This window comes from Strix aluco, chromosome 1 (genome assembly GCF_031877795.1).
Source record: "Strix aluco isolate bStrAlu1 chromosome 1, bStrAlu1.hap1, whole genome shotgun sequence".
Taxonomy (NCBI): Eukaryota; Metazoa; Chordata; class Aves; order Strigiformes; family Strigidae; genus Strix; species Strix aluco.
The window spans coordinates 163,622,701-163,644,067 of record NC_133931.1 but is presented as its reverse complement, the minus strand read 5'-3'; the positions used below and the strand labels follow the sequence as shown (position 1 = coordinate 163,644,067).

The 21,367-nt window shown below is 37.6% G+C and overlaps 1 protein-coding gene across 2 annotated transcripts in view; it reads right to left on the bottom strand.

Moving 5' to 3' along the window:
- VPS41 (VPS41 subunit of HOPS complex) overlaps positions 1–21,367 on the bottom strand; it is a 109,525-nt gene that overhangs the window by 84,353 nt on the left and 3,805 nt on the right. For both annotated transcript variants that reach the window (XM_074843494.1, XM_074843535.1), the window contains 3 exons: positions 21,029–21,067; positions 4,380–4,487; positions 1,343–1,420 (listed from right to left, as the gene is read on the bottom strand). In XM_074843494.1, the coding sequence (XP_074699595.1) occupies positions 1,343–1,420; positions 4,380–4,487; positions 21,029–21,067 (225 nt within the window). The remainder of the gene's footprint in view (positions 1–1,342; positions 1,421–4,379; positions 4,488–21,028; positions 21,068–21,367) is intronic.

The following is a 21,367-nucleotide window of genomic DNA, read 5'->3' as shown; positions in this document are numbered from 1 at the left end:
TTCTACAAATGAAGTCTTCCAAGCACCTGACACAGAGTGGAACGAATACAAGCCTAACACATTTAATGCCTGACTCAGTAGAAAATCTCGACTTCATTTAAGTAAGTCTTTAAGTCAGTCTTTTACTGCAGAGATGTAAGAGAAGAATTCAGGTACACTTTAATCTGGTCTGCCACAAATATTACCTGGAGAGAAAGAAACTATCTTTAGCAAGTAGCATACATGTAAAGTAATTAGAAATGTAAGGGAGACACCAAAAGTTTTTCCTCATTTGAAATGCAGTCAGCATCTCCTCTGTGAGGCTGATAAACATACAAAGCTAAGAGAAGAACATAATTAGCTTGACTTTCATTAATACCCAGTAAGGTCATTGTCAATCTGACCAATGCTATATATAAAATTTCCTCCAAAGGTTGTGCTTAAGAGTCTAGGTTTTGGCTGTGACTCCCCCCCTCCACCCCCTGCACAATTGCATAATTAGATTTGAAAAAAAACAGAAACAAAACCTTTCACCCCTCCCATGCAGCTAGCTGTGTCAGCTTTAGAACATACGTTCTCTTTGCAAACATGCCACCGTCTTGTGATGGATACTCTGACAGGTGCTGACACTGCTATGAAAAACCAATGCTGGCTACTAGATTTTGTGACAATGCCAAGAGAAAAAAAAATTGCTAGTTCTCTTCCTCCTACCTCCTGTGGAAGATAGGGAATTTGAAAATGAAAGATTAAAAAATAAATCAAAAAATAATCAACACATATCCACAATTAAAAGGAACATTTACTACTCTAGAACAGAGCTTTAAATGTAGCATTTCATTCACCCTCTAATATCAGGAACCACAATAACAAAAAAGTCTGCCTCTTCTCCTTCAATCAATACAATCCCTTAAGAGTCCAAGCTTCAAAACATTCACATAAAATATTAGCGTTATATATTTGCAGTAGATAAACTGAACCACCAAGGCAATCAATCAATTTTCAATTACTTGTGGCAACTAGATAAGATGATAGTGCACACACTAACAGCTGACAATAGTCACCTAATGAGCAGGCTTATGTCTTATGGAAGTCACGAGCCTCTGGGTTACATAATTAATAATAGCCATTTACAATCATAAATATGTATTTCCTCTTCCATCTTCACAAAGAAAGTTTATTATATGTAAACTGAGATGTGCTCATCACAAAACCATCCAGTGTAACTTCTTTTTGCAAGGACCATACGCTGCCTCTTATGTTAGTAAAATTTCAGGTGTAACAAGAGCATTAACTTATTTATTAATTAGTGCATCACAGCATTTTTACATCCCAGTAGATGTGTTTGGAATAATGCCATACTTACAACATCAAACTTCTGTGTGATGTTCCCCTGGACATCAAGCAAATAAACTTTGCCATAATGTGTTCCCAGTGCCAAAAACTGTAAAAGAAAGAGATTGATTACAGAAACACAAAGACACCACAACCAAAACTACAGCAATGCTAAATGAACTCTGGGATGTTTAGCAGATTAGTGATTAGCAGGACCAGGGAAAAAAAAAACACCACCTTCTATAGAGAAAGCTTATTTTAACAGCACCTAAAGAATAAAACAGGGCTTCAAGCCCATATTACTGTGATAGAGCAAGTTAGCTGTCAGAATGAGTCATGAGGACCCTCATCCACTGACAACTAATGGTGTGTCTGCAGTCCGTACACACTGCCTGATGGACTGTGGCAGCAAATTAAAAATGCAGTGTGAAAGCAAGGACCAACACAGACCTGAAATAGTTCCTAGATCCTTTACACAGCTTTGTTTCAATCATTATGGTTTCCTTTGGGCTTTATTTTTAATTCTCCTTCATCATTAACACAAACCCAAAACATTCAAACATGGGAAGAGGCCACCAGTAAGCCACCAGTAAAATACTACTGAATTATAGAAGGTCTCAGAGACACAGATAACCACTGGGTTTGCTTTCCTTCATGTAGTAACAGTCCTACGTTGAACGCTCTCAATACACTTTTCCTCAGAAATCTCAGGAGTTTCATTCTAAAAAATAGTAGTAAATAAAGAAATCTCCACACAAATGCATGCTATCACAAACTTATTTTGATACGATCAAGAAGGGAATTGATTCTGAGAGATCTGCTGTTAATTGAGCCATGTGAACTACACCTAAACAGAAAAGGAAGAACTTCGGTACTACCTGATTTATGACAGAGGTTTCTTTTATTCCCCCCCTCCTTTCAGCATTACTCAAATAGTCTAGACTCCTCAATTCTCTGTATTTCACTGCATGTGAGCATGCTTCATTGCAACCTATAATGAAATGCTCAAATTTACAGGCACTGCTAAGCGTGTCAGTCAGGCAGCACAATCTTTAAAAAATAACCTTACAGAAAGTCAAGGTTTAAAAGGATTTATCAAAATGGAATTGCTTAAAATGAAATTTCAGTTCAGGCACTTAAAATATGAAGCTACATTAAAAGGAGTCAAGAAAGGGAAAGAAGGGGTTCATTAGAAATTCATCCCCTGCAATGCCTTTCACTCCTGCAAGGTTGCCTTTTTTCAGGAAGAAAAAAGTCCCCCGGGTAAAAAAATCAATACTGGTTAATAAAACATCAGGTGTGCAGACATAACTAGGTATGACTATTCCACTGCACAGGCCTGCTTGAATGCACCAGGTGCCATGACGATTAGTCATCCAGTGCAGACAGCAAGCCTGGTGAAAATATGATGCTTTAGCAGTGAAAAGAAAAAAAAAAAAAAAATAATTCTGAGGGGAAATAAGTCTGAATACAGAAGCCAGATTTTCAGGATTTCCAGCAAAGTTAAACTGCTTTAATTAGAGGCATATTTTACATAGTACTGTATAATTTTGCTAATGATGACTTTTTAGTAGGGCTTTTCCTGCTCCTGCAGAGTTAAAAAAATAAACCAACAGAACAAAACAGAAAACACCCTCCCAAAACCTATAACCCAGCTTCAGTTTTAAGCTCTCTGTTGTAAGAGACCTATTCCTAAAAGACTCCAGTACCTGGCTTCTAACAATATTGATCCTTCTCATAAATAGTGTATCTAGTTTGCTGAAAACTAAAAGTGCTGGGATACTTAAACAGCTTTCTTGTATTGTCACTCTTTGTGACACTACAGTTAAAGCTATGTCTCTGCACATCCTTATAGAAAAACCTTGTTCAACTCTTGGCTTTCCAAATTTACCTGAGGCTCAGGAGAAAAAGGTAACACAAACAGGCCACAAACCAGGAGGAAATGCTTGCCAATTTTCCAAATATCTGTGTAATCCTAAATTGTCAAAAACATTTTTAAAAGACTTATTGTTTTCATTCGCACAGTTAAAATACAAGCTTCATCTTAAGAGCCTCTTGAGCCATGGCAACAGTCCTTTGAGTAAAAGATACAGAGCACAAGTCAATCTAAAAATATAGCCAAATAATAGAGATGGATCCCTCAGCAATAACTGTTAAGGAGCTATTACTGGCTGTGAAAAATTATAGATTCAGAAAATAGCTATTATGTTTTACATACAAATAGTTACTTGTCAAACCATTAACTCATACTTTCAGATGCTCTTCAGAATTCCTCAATACTCTAAAAATTCTTCAGTATTTATAAAAGAGGAAAAAACCTCAGAAAATAAAAAAGCAATTGTTTAAATAACTAAAGAAACATATGAAGCTTCTTTCTTGCAAGAACAAAGGAATGATTCATTGTAAAATTTCTTCACTTTGCATTGTCCATCACTTTCTCCCTTTCATTCTCTTGCATGTCTCAAACCTTACCAGTATTAGAGCACGTGCATTCCCCCTCCTTGTTTTTGACATATTGAATCAGAGGCGGGGAGTAGGGAAGTGTTAGTATGACACCTCCCCAAAAAACCCCAAACAAACAAAAAAGAAATATTGTAATTACTTTCTTCTACACTGTATTAACAGAAACTCAGCCTTCTTCCACAGCTGAATACATGCTAAGCTGGCCTCTGGCACGATCAAGTCTGTCTTCAGTGATTCAGGCTGTACAAATAAGCTCAGTATCTGCCAACTTCCTTTCTGAATGAAGTAAAATTGGGACTGTATCCCAATTCTAGATCAAAATACTGCCCATAATTAAATTCAAGTGAGCACTTTCCCAGTAGCTTATGTAAACATACCATCCAACAAATCACTGCACCTTGAATTCTCACCTCATTTTCTCACTGAGAAAGCGTGGATTGTTCAACACAGGTTTACCATGACTCTTGTTTATATTAGTGTTGGCTTGCACTGCACCTCTAGATTTGGCAGCACTTCTACACAGAAATATACTGATGCATTCAAAGCGTAGATAAATAAATAAAACCAAGCAGAAGTTCTATCTCTGCCACAAAGTCACGTAATACCTTTTCATGCACCGTCATGCAGCTGGCTGCATCCTTCTGGAGAATTTCAGTCACTCCATTAGAAAGCCGTTCATACTTCAGCTTAGGTTCTTCTTCACTCTCATCTTCCTAAATTTTTAAGAGTGTAAGGGAAAAGGAGCAAGAGAAAGAACAAACATTTAGAAGTTTATTTTACATAAAAACAAATTAAAAGATACCCCAAAATTATCACACAGCAACAGGCGAAGGTGGATCACTACTATCTCTTTAACAACAGCCATTACAATCAAAAGCCAAACTTTCACATTTTTATCATTGGAGGGGGCTTGCATTGTGCTTCTTTGTTATTGCTTTCTTTTTTTACTCCAAAGTTCTGGGTGCACACAATGACTGTATAGCAGCATATCAATACAGCTGTAAGAGGCACTTAGTCGATATCTAAAAAGCAGGAAAAAAATGTACATGTACTTTGTTACATAAAGTTAGTCATTCACAATTGAGAAGAAAAGTATAAAAGGGATGGACATGGAAAAACAGATGATGGTAAAATAAAGTGTGCCACTGAAGCCACAATTAACTCTAAGCTAAAGCATGCAGGTTATAAGAAACTTCAAGACCTTTACATGATGCTGCACCTCTGTAGAAAGGATAGAGGCAAAATGCTGTGAATAAAAATAAAAGAATCCACTAGGAATAAGTTAATTGTATAAAACGCACCAATGGGTTTACATTAAAAAAGAAAAACAAAAAAGGTATAAATATGTTGTTGCAAAACTGTCTGGGAAAAGGATCCAGAGACAGCATATTCCTAATGATTACCTATACCATCTGCATGTTAGGAACTTTTTCTGGTAAATACCGAAACTTTCCTTTCTTTCTTTCTAAGCATGTTAGGTATTATCACCAAATCACTGATGCACAGATGCAAAGAAAGATGATGCACTGAGTGGCACAGAGTGAAGAGAAAGGAGACAGAGCTAAAAAACACAAGCAAGCAAATTCATCGATCAAAAAACACCCAACACATTTATCTCTTAGAAAAAGAAAATCCAAGGTGCAAAATAGCTCCCTGGTCATAGGCATCTATTTGTAACAGACAGTCTACTGAAGTAGAATGCGAGAGAGAGATTTCATAGGCTTCAGTAAGACTCAGTTAATACTATACATGCATAGACATACACAAACCCATATATATCCCTTGGTCCTCACTGGGAAACATTATACCTGCAATAATAGTCTCCTACACTCACTATTCGTTCTAATGAACACATTGAGTCTGTTTCTCACATAAAACATGTCTTTCATTCCTAAGCAACCAGAATATACCAGTACAGTGCTCTAGTAAAGGAGTGCCTTTACTTCCCACCAACCAGTGCTTTCCAATCCCTAGAAGATAAAAATGCACAGTGTGAGCTATGGCAGAAGAACTATATTTGTGCAACATCTTCTTGTAGCTAATGATCTGAAAAATAAATTTGGAAAAGAGACATATTAACTTGTTAATAAAACATATTTTGTTCAAATTGCCTTTGGAGCACTAAAGCCAGTCTTTCCCCAGTTAAATATTATGGCGATTTACCATGCGTGCTACCATCACACACGGTAATAATATGTACATACCCTCACATGAAACACATAAAAGCCATACGGACCCATGGAAACACTCAATATTTACCCCCATGCTTATATAAATATGCTGCAAAGAGAGGCCCTTTTAAAATGTTATTTGAGAGTTTTATGACAGAATACAAATGAGACTAATATAAGGATGTCAACAGTCCATGACGTAGCAGTCTGAAGTGAGGTGTCAAAATGTCCACCAAGAAACAATTTTATTCAGTAAATCTAACACTGAACAAAGTTGTTACTAGACAGAATGACAATGTCAAATTACAGGGCTGTACATAAATCAGCCAAATTCCTTGTGCCTACAGATTCTTAATAAATGACTAGAGGGTAGAAGGGGGAGGTAAAGTCAAAGAAAAAAGTGTACATGTGATGGAAGGAGAGCGTAAGGAAGTATGCATGCAGTTTACAGCAATTAATACCTTACCGCATTTTATACATTGCTTACAAAGATTACACTTGAAATGCATGGGTAATCATTGAATAAATTCATAAAAGTAAAAATTGAACTCCAGTCATCTAGCTTTTATAAGATCCCACATGTTGCTGGAGTCTGGACATCCAATGTGCAACCAACGTGAAAAGTTAATTCTAGTCTCTTGAGTAGTCTGCATAAAAGCATTCATCCATGGACCATTAGATAAAGTTACTGTAAATAAGTTTTGCCTGTCTTATTTATGAGTGAAAACTAAGTAATTTTTCCTGCACACACATATACAAAAAATATATACTTTCAAAAGTCGGTGCACCGAAGCATGCTGCCAAGCTTCAAAAAAGTAAATAAAATAAAAACTTCAAATATTAGGCACGATGATGTACCCGTTTCACCCTTTCTTGACAGGTATCTTTTATGTCAAGTAAAAGTCAAGCAAAAAGGTGAATTGAAACAGGGTGGGGGCACTTTTCTGTAAACAAAATTAAATTAAAAAAGTCATTTGCAAAAAAGCAAGATTTCTCTCCACCTGATATTAAATGCATTTGATGAGCTCTTATTCAGAGTATCAGAGTTTAATAATTTTAAAGGTATTTTTCTATCAGGAAAAGCTTTTATGCAGTCTGAACTTCTAAAGTAAACACAAGCCAGTGTTAATAAAAAGCAAATCAATATTTTTTGTTAAATTTTAATAATCCTGAAAACCTACAAATAAAACCATCAGCAGCCTGAGTTGAGATGACAGTTAGCTGCGTTTCTATGACAACCTAGAGGAATAGTACAAGTCCTGACTTGCAGCAAAGCTAAGATATAAACAGAGTGACATTTACCCCATACAAGAAAACTCACAGCTTTCCTTTTTTAAAGAAAAAAAAAAATCAATTGCTCAACTAACATGGATTTTTACTAAGTGTATGGCACTTTTAATTAAAGAAGTCCTTTAAACCATTCTACAGGATTCTAAACACTGGAAAATAAATTTTATAGCACCTACTTCTTGTACCACTGCTTAACACTTCTTCTGTATTTTCTGCCTGAAAAAACCCAAAACAAAACAAGCCCAGCAACACTGAATTTTGAAATTCTTGACAAATGTATTAAGAGAAAAAGAAATAGATACTGCACAAAATGTGTAAAGTGCTCCACACATGGCAGCCTTAAATTCTGAAAGGGAAGGATACCCACAGAGCTGACAGGAGGAAGCTACCTTCATGGTGTTGTAAAATAAATAATAACCCTTTTCCAACCACAGGAATGCTAATTTGAAACTTGTATTCCATTTAGTTTTCTACTTGCCTTTTACTGCCGAAACTAGCAGTCAAATTGCTAAAAATAGACTGTAAAGAACCTGTAAAGAACAGATATCCATAAACATTTCCCCTTGAAAGCACATTTCCAACTGAATGAAATACTCTAATTAACCAGTAAAACTAATCCAAATCCCCTTCTACTAAGAACTCTTCCATTTGTCACTGCTGAACTCCTGAACTGAAACCAAATTCCTCTTCCCAAACTTAACACCTAGTAGGTCTCAAGCTTGTTACCAACTCTTCTTCTGCAGGAGATTTACAAAACTGAGGAGAGCTGCAAATATGCAATAAGCTCTCAAAAGGCCAGTACCACTGCAAGGGATGCTCATCTGCCTTTCTGAATGCCCCGTCTTTCCTAGCTTTGCCTACAGGAACAACTGTGGTGGAATCGTGAGTAGAGAAAAAAGAAAAAATAATCTGAAATTGGTCCTCATGAAGAAAATTTCCAGAAGGAACCTGTGGGCAGTTCCCGGAGTTATTCCATTAGCCCACATTTGCTCCTGCCGCAGAGGATCTGCCCACAGGACAGTCTGTCACATGAACTACATGCTCTACTGATTGCGGATACTCTAATTATGTTACGGGCACTGACAGCAAAGTGTCATCCTTCCTGCACGATTTGCCCTCGAAGTTTTTCAAAGCCTTTATGGAAATAAACGGTGCATACATTATAAGGCAAGTGCCCTTCCTCTTTGCTGCACATCATCTGTCCAGTCCCAGCTAGAATTCCAATCGCTATTCCAGCCTTGTTTATGCCTGCAAGTTTTGACCCTGCAAAGCATTTAAACTCTAATACCAAGATACCCAAGGTCCCTCACTCAAGCAATTTCAAAGGAGCTACACTCACACTATTGCAACAAGGTCCTGATGTCACAGGCCTTCCTAAAAGGCCGTGTCTTGAAAAAAAAAAAAAAAAAAAAAGACAAAACCAAACAAAAACCCCACAGCTCATTTTCATTTTTTTCATGCTTTCAAGTTCACGTCGATTTCGGAGATTATAAGAAAAAAGTTAAATTAGCTCGTTTCCTCCTAGCTTAACATCCTTTAAAAGTGCTCTGCCTCTATGTGTCTTAGCAATTTGTGAGAGTTACTTTTCTTAACGCTTATAATGGGCCAGATCTTTGGAAACCACATAGAACCTACTAAGAAATCAGCATTTTTATTTATTTAAACAGTCATCACTATCACAGAAGAAAAAATTAAACTAACTAGTTAAAGCTCCAGAGTTATTAGTTTACAAACTACATGAAAACTCGTAGAACCAAAGAAAGCAACTCTGTTTATTTCTGAGTTAAAATAAAGGTTCACAGAACATCCTCAGTTATGCAAAAATGAATAAACACACCCTTAGCGCTTTGGTGGGGACAGCTTCACTTACACTGACATTCAACAACAACTATTAAAAAAACCCCGAAACATAAAAGTCCCTCAAGTCCCCACATGCAGTCTCCAGGGAGAATTCTTTACTTTTCTTCTGTGTGTGCAGAGCACAAAGTGCAGTAAAATACACAGCAGAACCCAGTTGCCAAGACCATGTATTATCTTTCTGGTCTTAACATCCTGACTTGATACAAAGCATAACCATCTACAACTGTTCACTTTTTAATGGAAATGATGTCTTAATCAGGGGGTCAGATTGGTTGTCTCATTTTTGGTTTTATCACAGAATATCACAGAATCATCTAGGTTGGAAAAGACCTTGAAGATCATCAGTCCAACCATTAACCTAACACTGACAGTTCTGAACTACACCATATCCCTAAGCGCTACGTCAACCTGAAAGGGACGGTGGGCTGGGAAGGATCTTTCCTCTACAAATCCCCTAATTGACATGGGAGCAATGGGTACTTATCCAAGTGGCTGGTACCCTGCTGAGAAACGGAATGGGTGACTTCTAACCACACTGCTAGGAAAGGGGGATCATCAGAGGCGTTTACACCACTGCTTGACCCCTAGGACATCCACAAACCTTCCCTATCACCAGCATTGCCTGGGAGGGCAGGACTGCACCAGGGAGGCTGTGCACACCTCAGCTTGGACAAGGGTGCCCAACAAGCACCTTACAAGCTTTAGGATAACTGTTGCAGGACTTCCATGAGGAAGCACGTACTACCCAACAAATTATACAGCTAAAATTTTTTATTTAATCTTCACCTCATTACCACACCTGGGAATTGTACCACATGGGTCATAATGCCTCCTTTGGCCTGGTAAAGAAATGATGATTATTTTCAGTCTTTACCCTCTCCAGTTCAGTTCCCAGACCTCTGTTAGGACCTGACTATCCCCCTTCATTCAGGGTCAAGAAATATTGAAGCACGGATTTATAAATGAACTTGACTTTAGGTTTGCTAAACCCCACTCCACAAATTCTTCAGAGAAAATACTCACCTAACACTGAGTCCCTCAGACAAACAGGTTCACCATTCCATTAATCTGACATCTCTAGTTCTCTCTACCCAGATCGTATTTAGGCTAAATGTGGCCCAGATTATCTGGTAATCCAGATGACCAGACACAAATCTCCATATTCCCAGTACCACTCCAGGAATACCCATGTGCACTTCTCACTTCTTAATTACCATATTTCACACAAAGATATTTACTTTTTCTAATAGCTGTATGCTAAAATGCTGAGACTTCCCATATTTTTGTACCTAAAGGCAGTGCTTAGGCCTGACAAACTGTATAGTTTCTCCACCCTGGAAATTTTGTGTCAGTTTAGACACCCTTGCTCAGCTAGGACAACAAGCAGTTTCTCCAGCCTGATCTGGAAGGCAATGGTGCAGGCATGGCAATTCTTTACTGCAGCTCCGCAGGGCTGTGTCTGCTGAGGGGGCAACTCTGGACTTTGGGATGCCAACAGAGAAGGAAACAAGTGATTTTGCTCACCACAATGCTACATCAGACAGATGTTGAAGAGGGTGGCCTGCCTTCAAAGCACCAGTCAATCCTGCCTATAATCCAACTACGTAAAGCCAAAAGGTTAAGGGTGCTGGCTCCCAGTGTAATGCTTAATCTCCACTTCTAAGACTGCAGAGTCCTGAGCCCTCAACAAGCAAGAGGAAAGAGAACCTAGCCCTCCCCTAGCCTCCCCCTTCCAAACCTGCTCTGGTTTGTCCCCTGGCAACCCTCAGATGGACCTTTGCTGATCCCATAACTCCCCTCGAACACTTCACCAAACCCTCCCAGCCTGGACTCCCATCCCAGTTTCAACACCTTCCAGTGTGCCTGCCAGGATCCCCATTTTCTTACTCTTCAAAGACACCACATCCTGAGTTGGAAGCTCACTTCCAGACAGGCAACCCTCACGGCAGAACAGCTTTCCTCTACAGATTTTTTAATGACGGCTTACAGCCTGGCATGAAGTAGCTGTTCACAAGACACCAGAACCCAGCATAAACAGCTCAGCAAATATACTAAATCTGGATCTAAGAAAAAGCAGAGCACAGCTTCCATCCCAGCAGCACAGCCACGCCAACTCACAGAGAGACAGAGATCAAGACTGACCACCGAACAAGAGGATTCGGCAATGCAGACAATTACCATCCTGTATTTACACGTCCTCCTTCCATGCCTTAACACCATAGATGTTCTTCAAATACATGGAAGGAAAACGCAATTATATTTTACTAATTCAGGGTTCACATATGCAAGTGAACATGCTGCTCATTTGCAATACATGGGAATGTGGCTAGTGAATTAAAAAATTAAGCAGAAAATCTGCTACAAGTGAAAACATCGCATGGGAGCAACACAGGACATAACATGCAGGAGGATTAATATTCTTAAAGCAGTTTTAGAAAATGTTAAAAGGCAAGTTGTAACAAATTGCTAACGTCTGTTGATGAATTTAAAGAAGTAACATCATAATGTCACAACACAGTTTGGAGATCCCTTCAACTTCTATCCCAGGATCATGTTTTAAAGTCACTGTATTATTTGGTAGTAATACTGAATAGGTTTTTTGTTTTATGAGAACATGAAAATAAAGAAAAAATCCTAATCTTTATCTGCTAAACGGCTTATCATGCTCATAATTTTAAGTATAACACCTTGGTTAGACCTGTGATGGGGTAAATCTGCCTTCTCCCCCTCTTCCTTGTTATATTCCCATTTAATAGCGACAAAACACCTCTTCATAAATCCTACTCTTGCCTTATGATTGCAGGCATCAGATTATCACTTGTACTTTAAAGAGGAGAGATAAAAGCTTTGAACCCAGTATATTAAATTGGAATTGATTGGTATAAGGGATCCAAGAATATTTTTGGACATTTGTCCACTTCCCTCTACCCCAAAAGCAAACATGCTTTTTGTTTCCTTACAGCAACTTCAAGTGACCTGACCTGCTATTAACTGCATTGAGCATGTATGCCAGCAGTCTTAAACCTTCCTTAGCACCATTTGGAAAGCTCACCTTATTTGAAGATGATGACCAGTTCTGGTCAGAAATGATGGGAGGTGTGCCTTTGGAAAGTTTTAGAAGTCAAATTTGTCAAGAGATGCAAATTACTGAGATGGGCAAAGAGGACATATCCCTATCCTTGTAAAAGATGTAGCTATTCACTCAAATTTCTTCCATTGTAACATCGGACTTCTTCAGTGTTTGCCTCTGATGCTGCCATTTGTGAAGGAAACGGCCCACAGGACAACCTATTGCCTGCCATTCTGACATGGGAGTCAGAAAAATCCCTAGCCCAAATCAAGTTTCTTCTCACAACAACTGGAACCTAAACACTTATATTGAAAAAAAGTTAAACAATCATTATTTCTGATAAAAATAGATGGAAATTCACAACATGAAGATTTGCCAAAATTTATGTTTTCATTGTTGCAAACACAGTAGTCGATTGTTACTTTGTATAACCAAGAAACACACAAAGTGCAATTTAAAAGCCCATTGAGTCCTCAAAAATATAACAACTCAGACTCATGTATTAAAGATCTTCAAGTAGATCTGGCCATATTTGCTTTTTAAAAAGATTCCTGTGTTCTAAAATGATGCAAATGTCACCCCTTCCCTGCTGCCCATTTCTAGGTCTTACTCCACCTTCTTTTAAATGCAAAAACAAATCCAAAAGCAAACCAGAAGAAAGCACTCTGTCCTCTGCTGTTTTGGCAGATATATCCACTTGTGCTGAAGAACCGAGTGACACAGAGCAAACAAGAAGAATTATAGTAGAAGAATACATAACTATTACAAAGTGCAGCTTCATCATTACTGTTTCTCCATCCCTAGGATACCGTTTCCAGATGTGTGTTCCTGTCTCAATGATAAAGGGACTACCTATGCTATTTTCAGGATTAGGATCCTGACTCAATTTCTCTCAATACAATCAAATTGCTAACACTAAAGGGATGCCAAGAAAAACTCAGACTAAGGCCTTTAACCTTCAAAAGCCCAGTTTGCTAGATAGAGCACAAATTGGAACACAACTTTATTCCAAGTTCTTGTTTTATTTACTGTGCTGAATTTAAATATTGAGCACTTTATCAGAGCCTCTGGAGACTAAAACTTATTGAGAGAACATAACTCTCTTCCTCTGTTACTTCTGTATTAAAACGTTTGTTCCTATAAGAAAATCTTAACAAAGCAGAAACAAATAAATTAGTTGGTTTAAGAATGAGAATAGCAAAGAGCATTTCGTCTTGAAGTCACTGGTTCAAAAGTAGGCAGAGCAATAGTGAATAAAAACTAGGAACATCCATGGCCTTGTTTATTAGCCTGCTTAACCAAAATTAGATTAAAAAAAAAAGAGAGAAAAGAAAAAAACCCGCCATTTCCTATAAAAAGAGAGCCATATTATAAAGTTACTGATCTGAAGTGACAACCTGGGTAGTAACTTCAACAAAGATGCAAATTACTGAGGCAGACATGGAGGACATCATTACCTTCGTAAAAGACCTGGTTATTTACTCAAGTTTTGTAACACTTGCAGGACTGTGCAAAAGAGCACAGATTGCTGTATTTTGAACCCTGTATAAACACAGGTTTTGTGAAAATTAATATAGTTTGGAATAAATGTTACAATCATTTGGAATAATTGTAAAACCTATTCAAGTTTCCAATCAGTATGAGAATTGGTATCTATTCTGCAGCTATTACTACACAAGACAACAAAAGGCATGGAGACTGAAATTTCTAAACCATGAAAACACATCTGTGCCTTATGCTGCTAAAAATCTTTCCCCCTAATCTGTGGTGAAAATACAGTAATGTTAGCTCAGTTAAGGAAGTGAATAACCTCCCATCCAGTTCCTTTATGATTCCTCATAAGGCAAATCACCAATACTTTCCCAGTACCTGGCTGTAAAATTGGTAAATATGGATTAGGATGGTAAAATTTCACACAGCAGTTCTCTGTTCTCCCCGGCCATTTTCTGCAGGGATTTATTTAATACCTTGACCTCTTTGGGAAAATGCAGATATACACCAGGAGCAAGGAATTAAGATGATATGGCTGCCTGTGAATATGTATCAAAATGGGCTGCATTCACAGTATGAAATGACACAGAGATGAAAAGCAAAGCAAAGAGCATTTTATTTCTTCACAAGGCTATTGTGGTATACAGAATGTCACACCATATTTGCGGAACACCAATTGAAGATTCACTCCTACAAGTTTGAAGGAGCTGGGCACCAGCCAAGTTGTGAAGCAGAAGTAACACACAGATGACATACTGCACATGAGCAATCATCATAAATGGCATGTTTAAAAAAAAAAAAAAAGAGTAGTAAAAAGTCCATATAGTGCAATTTGGTTTCATTTCAACACCCATCAATTTGTATTATTTTACTGGTAGCTTTGTGCATGGCAAAGAACACCTGAAAACTTCCAAATCCACTTCAGTGTTCAAAAGCACAGGATCAGTCCATCCACATCAAGTGCACCATACAGAGGCAGCACAGGATAGGCTGTTTTATCCTCCATGTCCAAATCCAATTCCAACAATGAAAAATCCAAACACAGTTCAATTCTCAATGAAACTACGCATTTCTACTTGTATTTTCCTTTTGCTGAGTAAGGAGTTTGGGCAAACATTTGTTTCCCCCATGAACACTACTCAAGCAGCCCGGTTGCCACCTTGTGATGTACTGCATATGAAAACCCTACAGTGCAGTTTTGGGAACAGCAGTTTTTAAAGTTCACCCACTCACCACGGTGGAAGAGCTAGCTGGTAAATGGCTGAATTTCCCCGCTACTCTCCTTTTTCCAGCCCAGAGTGTTATTCCACCCAGATGAATACATTCAGTATTTTGGAGAAGCCACATCTGCATACTCTGTAAACACACTAGCTTTGCAATTGCATTTAATTTATGTAGCACGCACAGCAGCATTTTTATTTTTTAATGTATTCCACAACACACTGATAGAACAGGCACTTCTGGTTAATATTAATAGCTCATTAAATGGAGTATCTAATTTTCACTCAAAACCAGAAGATATTAAAAGAATATAGCAATAATCCATTTTTCCTGCAAGTCAATCCTCTAACGATGTACATTATAATGTTAGTTACTAGTCACTGCAAACTTGTTTTTCAAATTAATGTATGAAAAGATTCCATTTAAACTTCAATAAATTATTTACTATGCTCATCCTACTGACTCAAATTGATAAATTATTTGCATGATACATTTTCTCACTAATCAGGAGGAGAACTTTCTATTTGGAATTTATATATCTCTTCCTTCCATTCTCCCCATTTAAAAGGCCAATTTCACTTAAAGCCATGCAGGGGGAAGCAATCTCTCTTTGGATTGCTTAGGTATGTGAAACATAATATCCTTTTTGAGCACTTTTCTCCCATTTTATATTTCTAAAACAACTGGAAGAGAAAAATGGCAACCTAGTGTGGAGCCATGCAATAATAAGGAAGAGGCATGATGAAAAGAAGTACTTTGCCAAAGGTCAGACAGGAGACAAAAAAAGGCAAGCTGGACTGAGGTATGGTAGCCAAATCTACTTTTCAACCATCCATTTTTTGATGCAATGCTGATGCCCCTTCAAAAGCCACTGGTCACAGAAGAGCTCACCTCTTCCAGCCCAATGCTCCACACTCCATGTTAAGAGAGCATTTTGATGGAAACAGAGTATGACAAGGAGCTTTTTTTACCAGATGCTTTATTTACTTGAAATGATTTAATTGCTTTGACCTAGTCCAGACCCAACCTACAAGACTTAGATCTGGAGTGCACTGAAAAGGAAAACATCAAGGCTTTTTAGTTGCCTCTTTTTAAGGCTTACATGTTTCCTAACTGCTCCTACTCTGATGAATTTTGAAAACTTTAAAGTACAAAATCACTATCAATTTCAGCTGTAAAAGTGTATCAGTGAGGGATATTTCTAAATCACCATAAATTTTTTGAGCACTGGGCTAACCAAGAATTTCTACAATACTTTCTACGAAGTCTCATAGAATTCATTAATATAGTGTTTAAAAAACTAAAAGAATAAACTAAATGAACAAACATATTCCTTTCACAGGGATCCAGTGATCAAAGATCAGAAAACAGGCCAAAAAAATTAAGACCAGGAGATATAAAAATGGAAATGCTAGAATGGAAACATATGCGACACTGATGACTAACACACGTAAGTACCTAGTTAAAAAACTGCAACGAACATACTAATGCAATTTAAATATATATATATTATTTTTAATAACTTTTTGCAGAAAATTAACATCTGCACCCACCTGCCTATTTTTTTTATGTGGTTTCTTTTAACAGGTCAACAATACAAAACAAAAAAATTTAGCCTGTACTGCAGCACCTACCAAAAAAAAAAAAATCAAAAAAAAAAAAAATCAGTGAAACTCCTTACATAATCACAGGATCATTTAATGGGACATAGCACTAATTTTATGATTCCGGTGACACGTGTTCTTGAAAAGGTGCTTCCTGTAAAGAACACACGGACTGGACCAGGGCAATCCACTCATAGCCCCAGCAGTGAATTAGAATGGAGTGGAAAACTTTAACAAATAACTACACAAATTCCTGGATGATAACTCAGCTTTGATTCATCAAGTATTAAGGTTCTGGTTTTTGATACATCACGACTTTAATTTTATCAGTACTTCACACTCACAAATGGGGTTTGAAACCCTCTCTTCTCAAAGATAGGAAACTATTGCTCCATTTTATAAGAGGCAGGGGGAGGCACACAGGCAAGAAAGATGCAGAGCATAATTAACCCGTACATGAAGTCTGAGGTTGAGAGCGAAGATGTAGGTCCTAGGACCCCAAGGCATGGTTCCAAACATTTTTCTGCTACATACAAGTTACCTAAAATAACTGTTACTAATTTATGCAGACCAGCAATTTTCCAGGGTACAATATAGGGTTTTATCAGTACAAATTAAGTCTTAATGGAAATGTTTTGTGCACTACATGTACAGTGAAAACACAAATAACATTCACCTGACCTCACAAGATTTATAGTATAACATAGTGAATGGTGACTCTGCCATACCGTGTAACTACAACACACTGTAAATAGATGCACTCTATAGCAGTGCAGAGCAGCATGGAGGTTCAGGGAAGACTCAAGTTGGCTCTATAATAAACTTTCTTTTGAATTAAGAGATATTCTTCATAGAATGCAAGTGATTCATGAATGCACTTCATAAAACATGCTGGTGTGTGTGTTACTGTACTCTAATTACCCCTTGTTTTAAATTAAAGAAGCTCACATTTTAAATTAAAATAACAATTTGTTTAAATCGCTTCACATCAGTCCATTATGTAATATAACAGGATTCTCTCATTAAAAGCAAAACTTTCAAGGACAAAATTACAAGCTGAGCAGCAGCAGCAACTTAAATGCAAGAAAAATACTATTGTGCATCTGACCACCACCTTGCACCGCTACCGAAGAAAACTTAACTATTTACTTACACATTTACTAGCATCATCTTTTGCTAATTAGCTGGCAAAATGTAAGTATCTGCCTGACAGAAAACAACTCAACAGAGAAAAGTAAGATTTTACAGAAACAGAGACATTGCAAGGAAGAAAATTAATCTGAAAACTGAAATACAGATTCAGGCTGTACATAATTTATGCAGACTTTTTTCCTCCACAGTTTACAAACAGCCAAAAGTCTGATTACTTTGTTGTCTATTTTTAAGATCTCATCAAATGTGACAATCCAAACATGTAGCTGTAAAATAAAATTAAATAAGCCAATGAAACCACATTGTACTAAGACTTTTCAGCCAAACAAACCTGCTCATCAGGCTTAGCCCCAAATGTAGCGTATTTGATGATTAGACAGGGTTGGGAGAAATAAAGCAAATATACTTCACAAGCACAATTAAAAAAATCCAAAACTGAACAACCAAAATCAGAAGATACAAGAAAATAATTGTGCTTCAAGACTGCAGCAGAATTATTTAGCAAACCAAGTAGGTTCTTCTCCTGAGAATTAAAAGACTGTGTTAGCTATACTGCTTCTGCATCATATCACTGTATAATATGTAGCAGTCTGTCTATAAGAAAAGAAGCAGCTTATAATACCCTATATCATACATAAGGATACGAAATAAAAGTCTAAACTGTATTGTAGTTATCAGGAAATGTCTATTACATTTCTACAGGTGCTGACACAAGTAACTACCCTATCTCCACACTGAAAAGTCTGCTTAACATCTCAACATATGCACCACCTCTGGCTAATTGACACCTTTGAATTTTACACATTCTGATTTAAACAGCTGAAAAATATTAAGACTTAAGCAGCCTTAGGAACTCAATTTGCTGAGAAGCCCGAGTTGGAACCAAACTTACAATAAAGGGCTCTTAGCTCACATATATTCAAGACTGTTAATTTTTGCAGACTCCCACATTTGAGGCCTGTTATAAAGCTCTACCACCAAGACTGTGTGAGCATCCTGGCATTTGTTAAAGTGCCTGTCATTCAAAACAAACCAAGCAGGTAGCAAGTTACAATTAGCATCTTATTTACTAGGAGCTACTAAAGGAAGGATACTAAAAGAGTTGCTGCATAAAACAGAATCACCGTATGTTTGATTCTGTACTAAGATAATGGCACAGCAGTGTAAAATACGGGAAAAAAGTCCATATTTTTGCTTACACATCCAATTCAGACAGGACATCATTCACTCAAACCCAGGAATTTAAAAATTACGTTCCTCCATAATAGAAAATATTTCTATAGTAAAGCTTGGATATGTGTCATGTGCCCTCTGAAATCAACAGTAATAATTTAAATTCTTCGCATAAAATTGAAAATTAAGTGCAAGACCAACTGTATATGTAAAAATCTTTATTACTATGATGACAGGATGTCTATAAAGTCCCTGCCATAAATATTATATTTTTTAACGGGTAAAACTGGACACAGGTCACAAGGATTAGAGTCTCAGATTCTAGTACTGCCACCATAAACTCCATCCCTGATTATTCAAACTATAGGCCACCCAAAAGAAATAATACAATTTTATGTTCACAAGAGCTAAGAGTGAAGCGATCAGTTCAATCCTATTGCTGACCGTACCTCAAATAATATAAGCAAGCACTGACAACATTTAAGACTTTGTGATTCTACCACTATTTTTGGTTTATATCTGAATGATCATTAGAAACAGTCTAACAAGTGATGTAAAAATTAAGACTGTGAAAATCGTTCATTACTAACTTTTAAGTACTTTCTAAACATGGTTTCAAAGTTTCATTTCATCAGCTACCTGCACAGTGTCAAGACACTACAGACTGGACTTACTATTCAAAGACATGAAAAGTGTTTTCACAGGCATTAGAATGACAATTGGATTGTCAGATCCAACATCCTCATTCTCAACATGAAAATTTCCTTTTCACTTCTCTACACGTGTGAAATTAACATTAAAATAGACATCAACTTTAACAAAGGTTTTGTTGAAATTTCATGACTTTCAATTTTGTGAAAACTGCATGATGCCTATTTTTACTTAAGGTAAAACCCTGACAACCTGGCAACCCATTTATCATTAATTCTGCTGTAAATACTTATATACTATGGACTGAAATGTTGAAAGGCCATTAAAAAGGCCACTAAAACAATTTCTCACTTGCAACAGGCTTTAAAGGAAAAGAAGGTCTCAGCAGATATTTGTGTTCACCATCCTGTGAACGTCAACCCTTGAGAGAATTACTATTCTAGTAAACACTGAGTTGTTGTCCAGTGACTGTCTATGCACACTTCACATCCAAAGCAACATCCAGAATGAAACCACTGCACACTGGGCAAAAAAAGTCTGGTCCAGGTGGCTGTTACACACAGCAAGGTTAAAGGGCCAAAGAAATCCCTGCTTCTCGCCAGGAATGACCTACAGTGCCACTGCAGACAGCCACTCATGAAAGGCAGAGGGGAAAAAAATTATCCCACGAGAAATAAAGCCACCATCCTCTGCAAAAAATTTTTTTCAGAATCCACCACTGCAGTACCCACTGTCTTGGAAATTAGGATTTCTGCCTGCTTAGTGCTTAAACCCAGATCCCAAGAATGAAGATTTGTCACTACGTAAAGAACCGAAAATCCTCCTAACAGCAAGTCCATTAAGTTTTGGAAGTCTGGGAGCCACTTTCACTGAGATACATACTGCTCTGTGTCATCTGTCCTTGCTGGTGGCCACAACCAAAGCTGCTCAACCACCCTTATTTCTTCCTTCCTGTAGCCATCCTAGACCACACTGAAGTCAAGTATCCCTTTCCAGATCTCTCATGGTTCCTTCAGTGATGGCAGGTTTGGAGTTAGTACACTGCTGTTTGGGGAAAAATTCTTGAACCCTCTGTAGCTGCTTTCCTCTCCTCACCCCCAGCCCACTTTTTCCAGCACCTACAGCACGGTAGGCAGACTTCTCCACAATGTGAGACAATTTTTGACAAAATGTCATCTCTAGAACAGAGACTCCACAGAACATGATTAAATCTAGACTGTGAAGCTAGTAAAAGAACACAGTAATTACCTGCAAGTAGTATTACTGCATATATAATTATACTGACAATTAAATTTTCATTTGATCAAAACAGAAGTGCACGCACTTGAATCTGTCTCTCAACATAATTCATTTTACTCTAATGGGGCGATTGTGGGGGTTTTTAAATACAAAGAAGCTTCTAATAGCAATCACAGCTCCTTTTTAATAATTTAAACCCAGATTAACATTCCTTGCTGTGCAGTACTGGCAAAACTTCTAAAAGCAACCAATGAGGTAGTATTTTTCCCTCTATAGTGACAAGAACTAGCACTGACACAGATTCAAGTGTGAAGCATTTTAGGCAGGTTTACCTCAGATTCATCTGTTGATTCCTCATTAGACCTGGTTTCCTGAAAATGACACAAAGAACAAAGGTGAAATTAGCTAAATACAAATATAACTGAGCAGCACTTCCCTTTTTAAAGCACTTTTAAAACCTTTATTAAGAAACAGAGGGCAAAGCAGAAGCAACTCAAAGTTCAGTTTCCATCCTTTCTGTTCACACCCAATTTGTGCTTGCACTTGCAATCTAGCGCCACACTGACACTCAGTGGCACCAGTTGACTGTCAGTTACCCTAAAAGAGTGATCGGATCATCTGAGAACCTGTCCCTGTGAAAGCTTCCCTCCTTCCACACGTGGTAGCAAGTT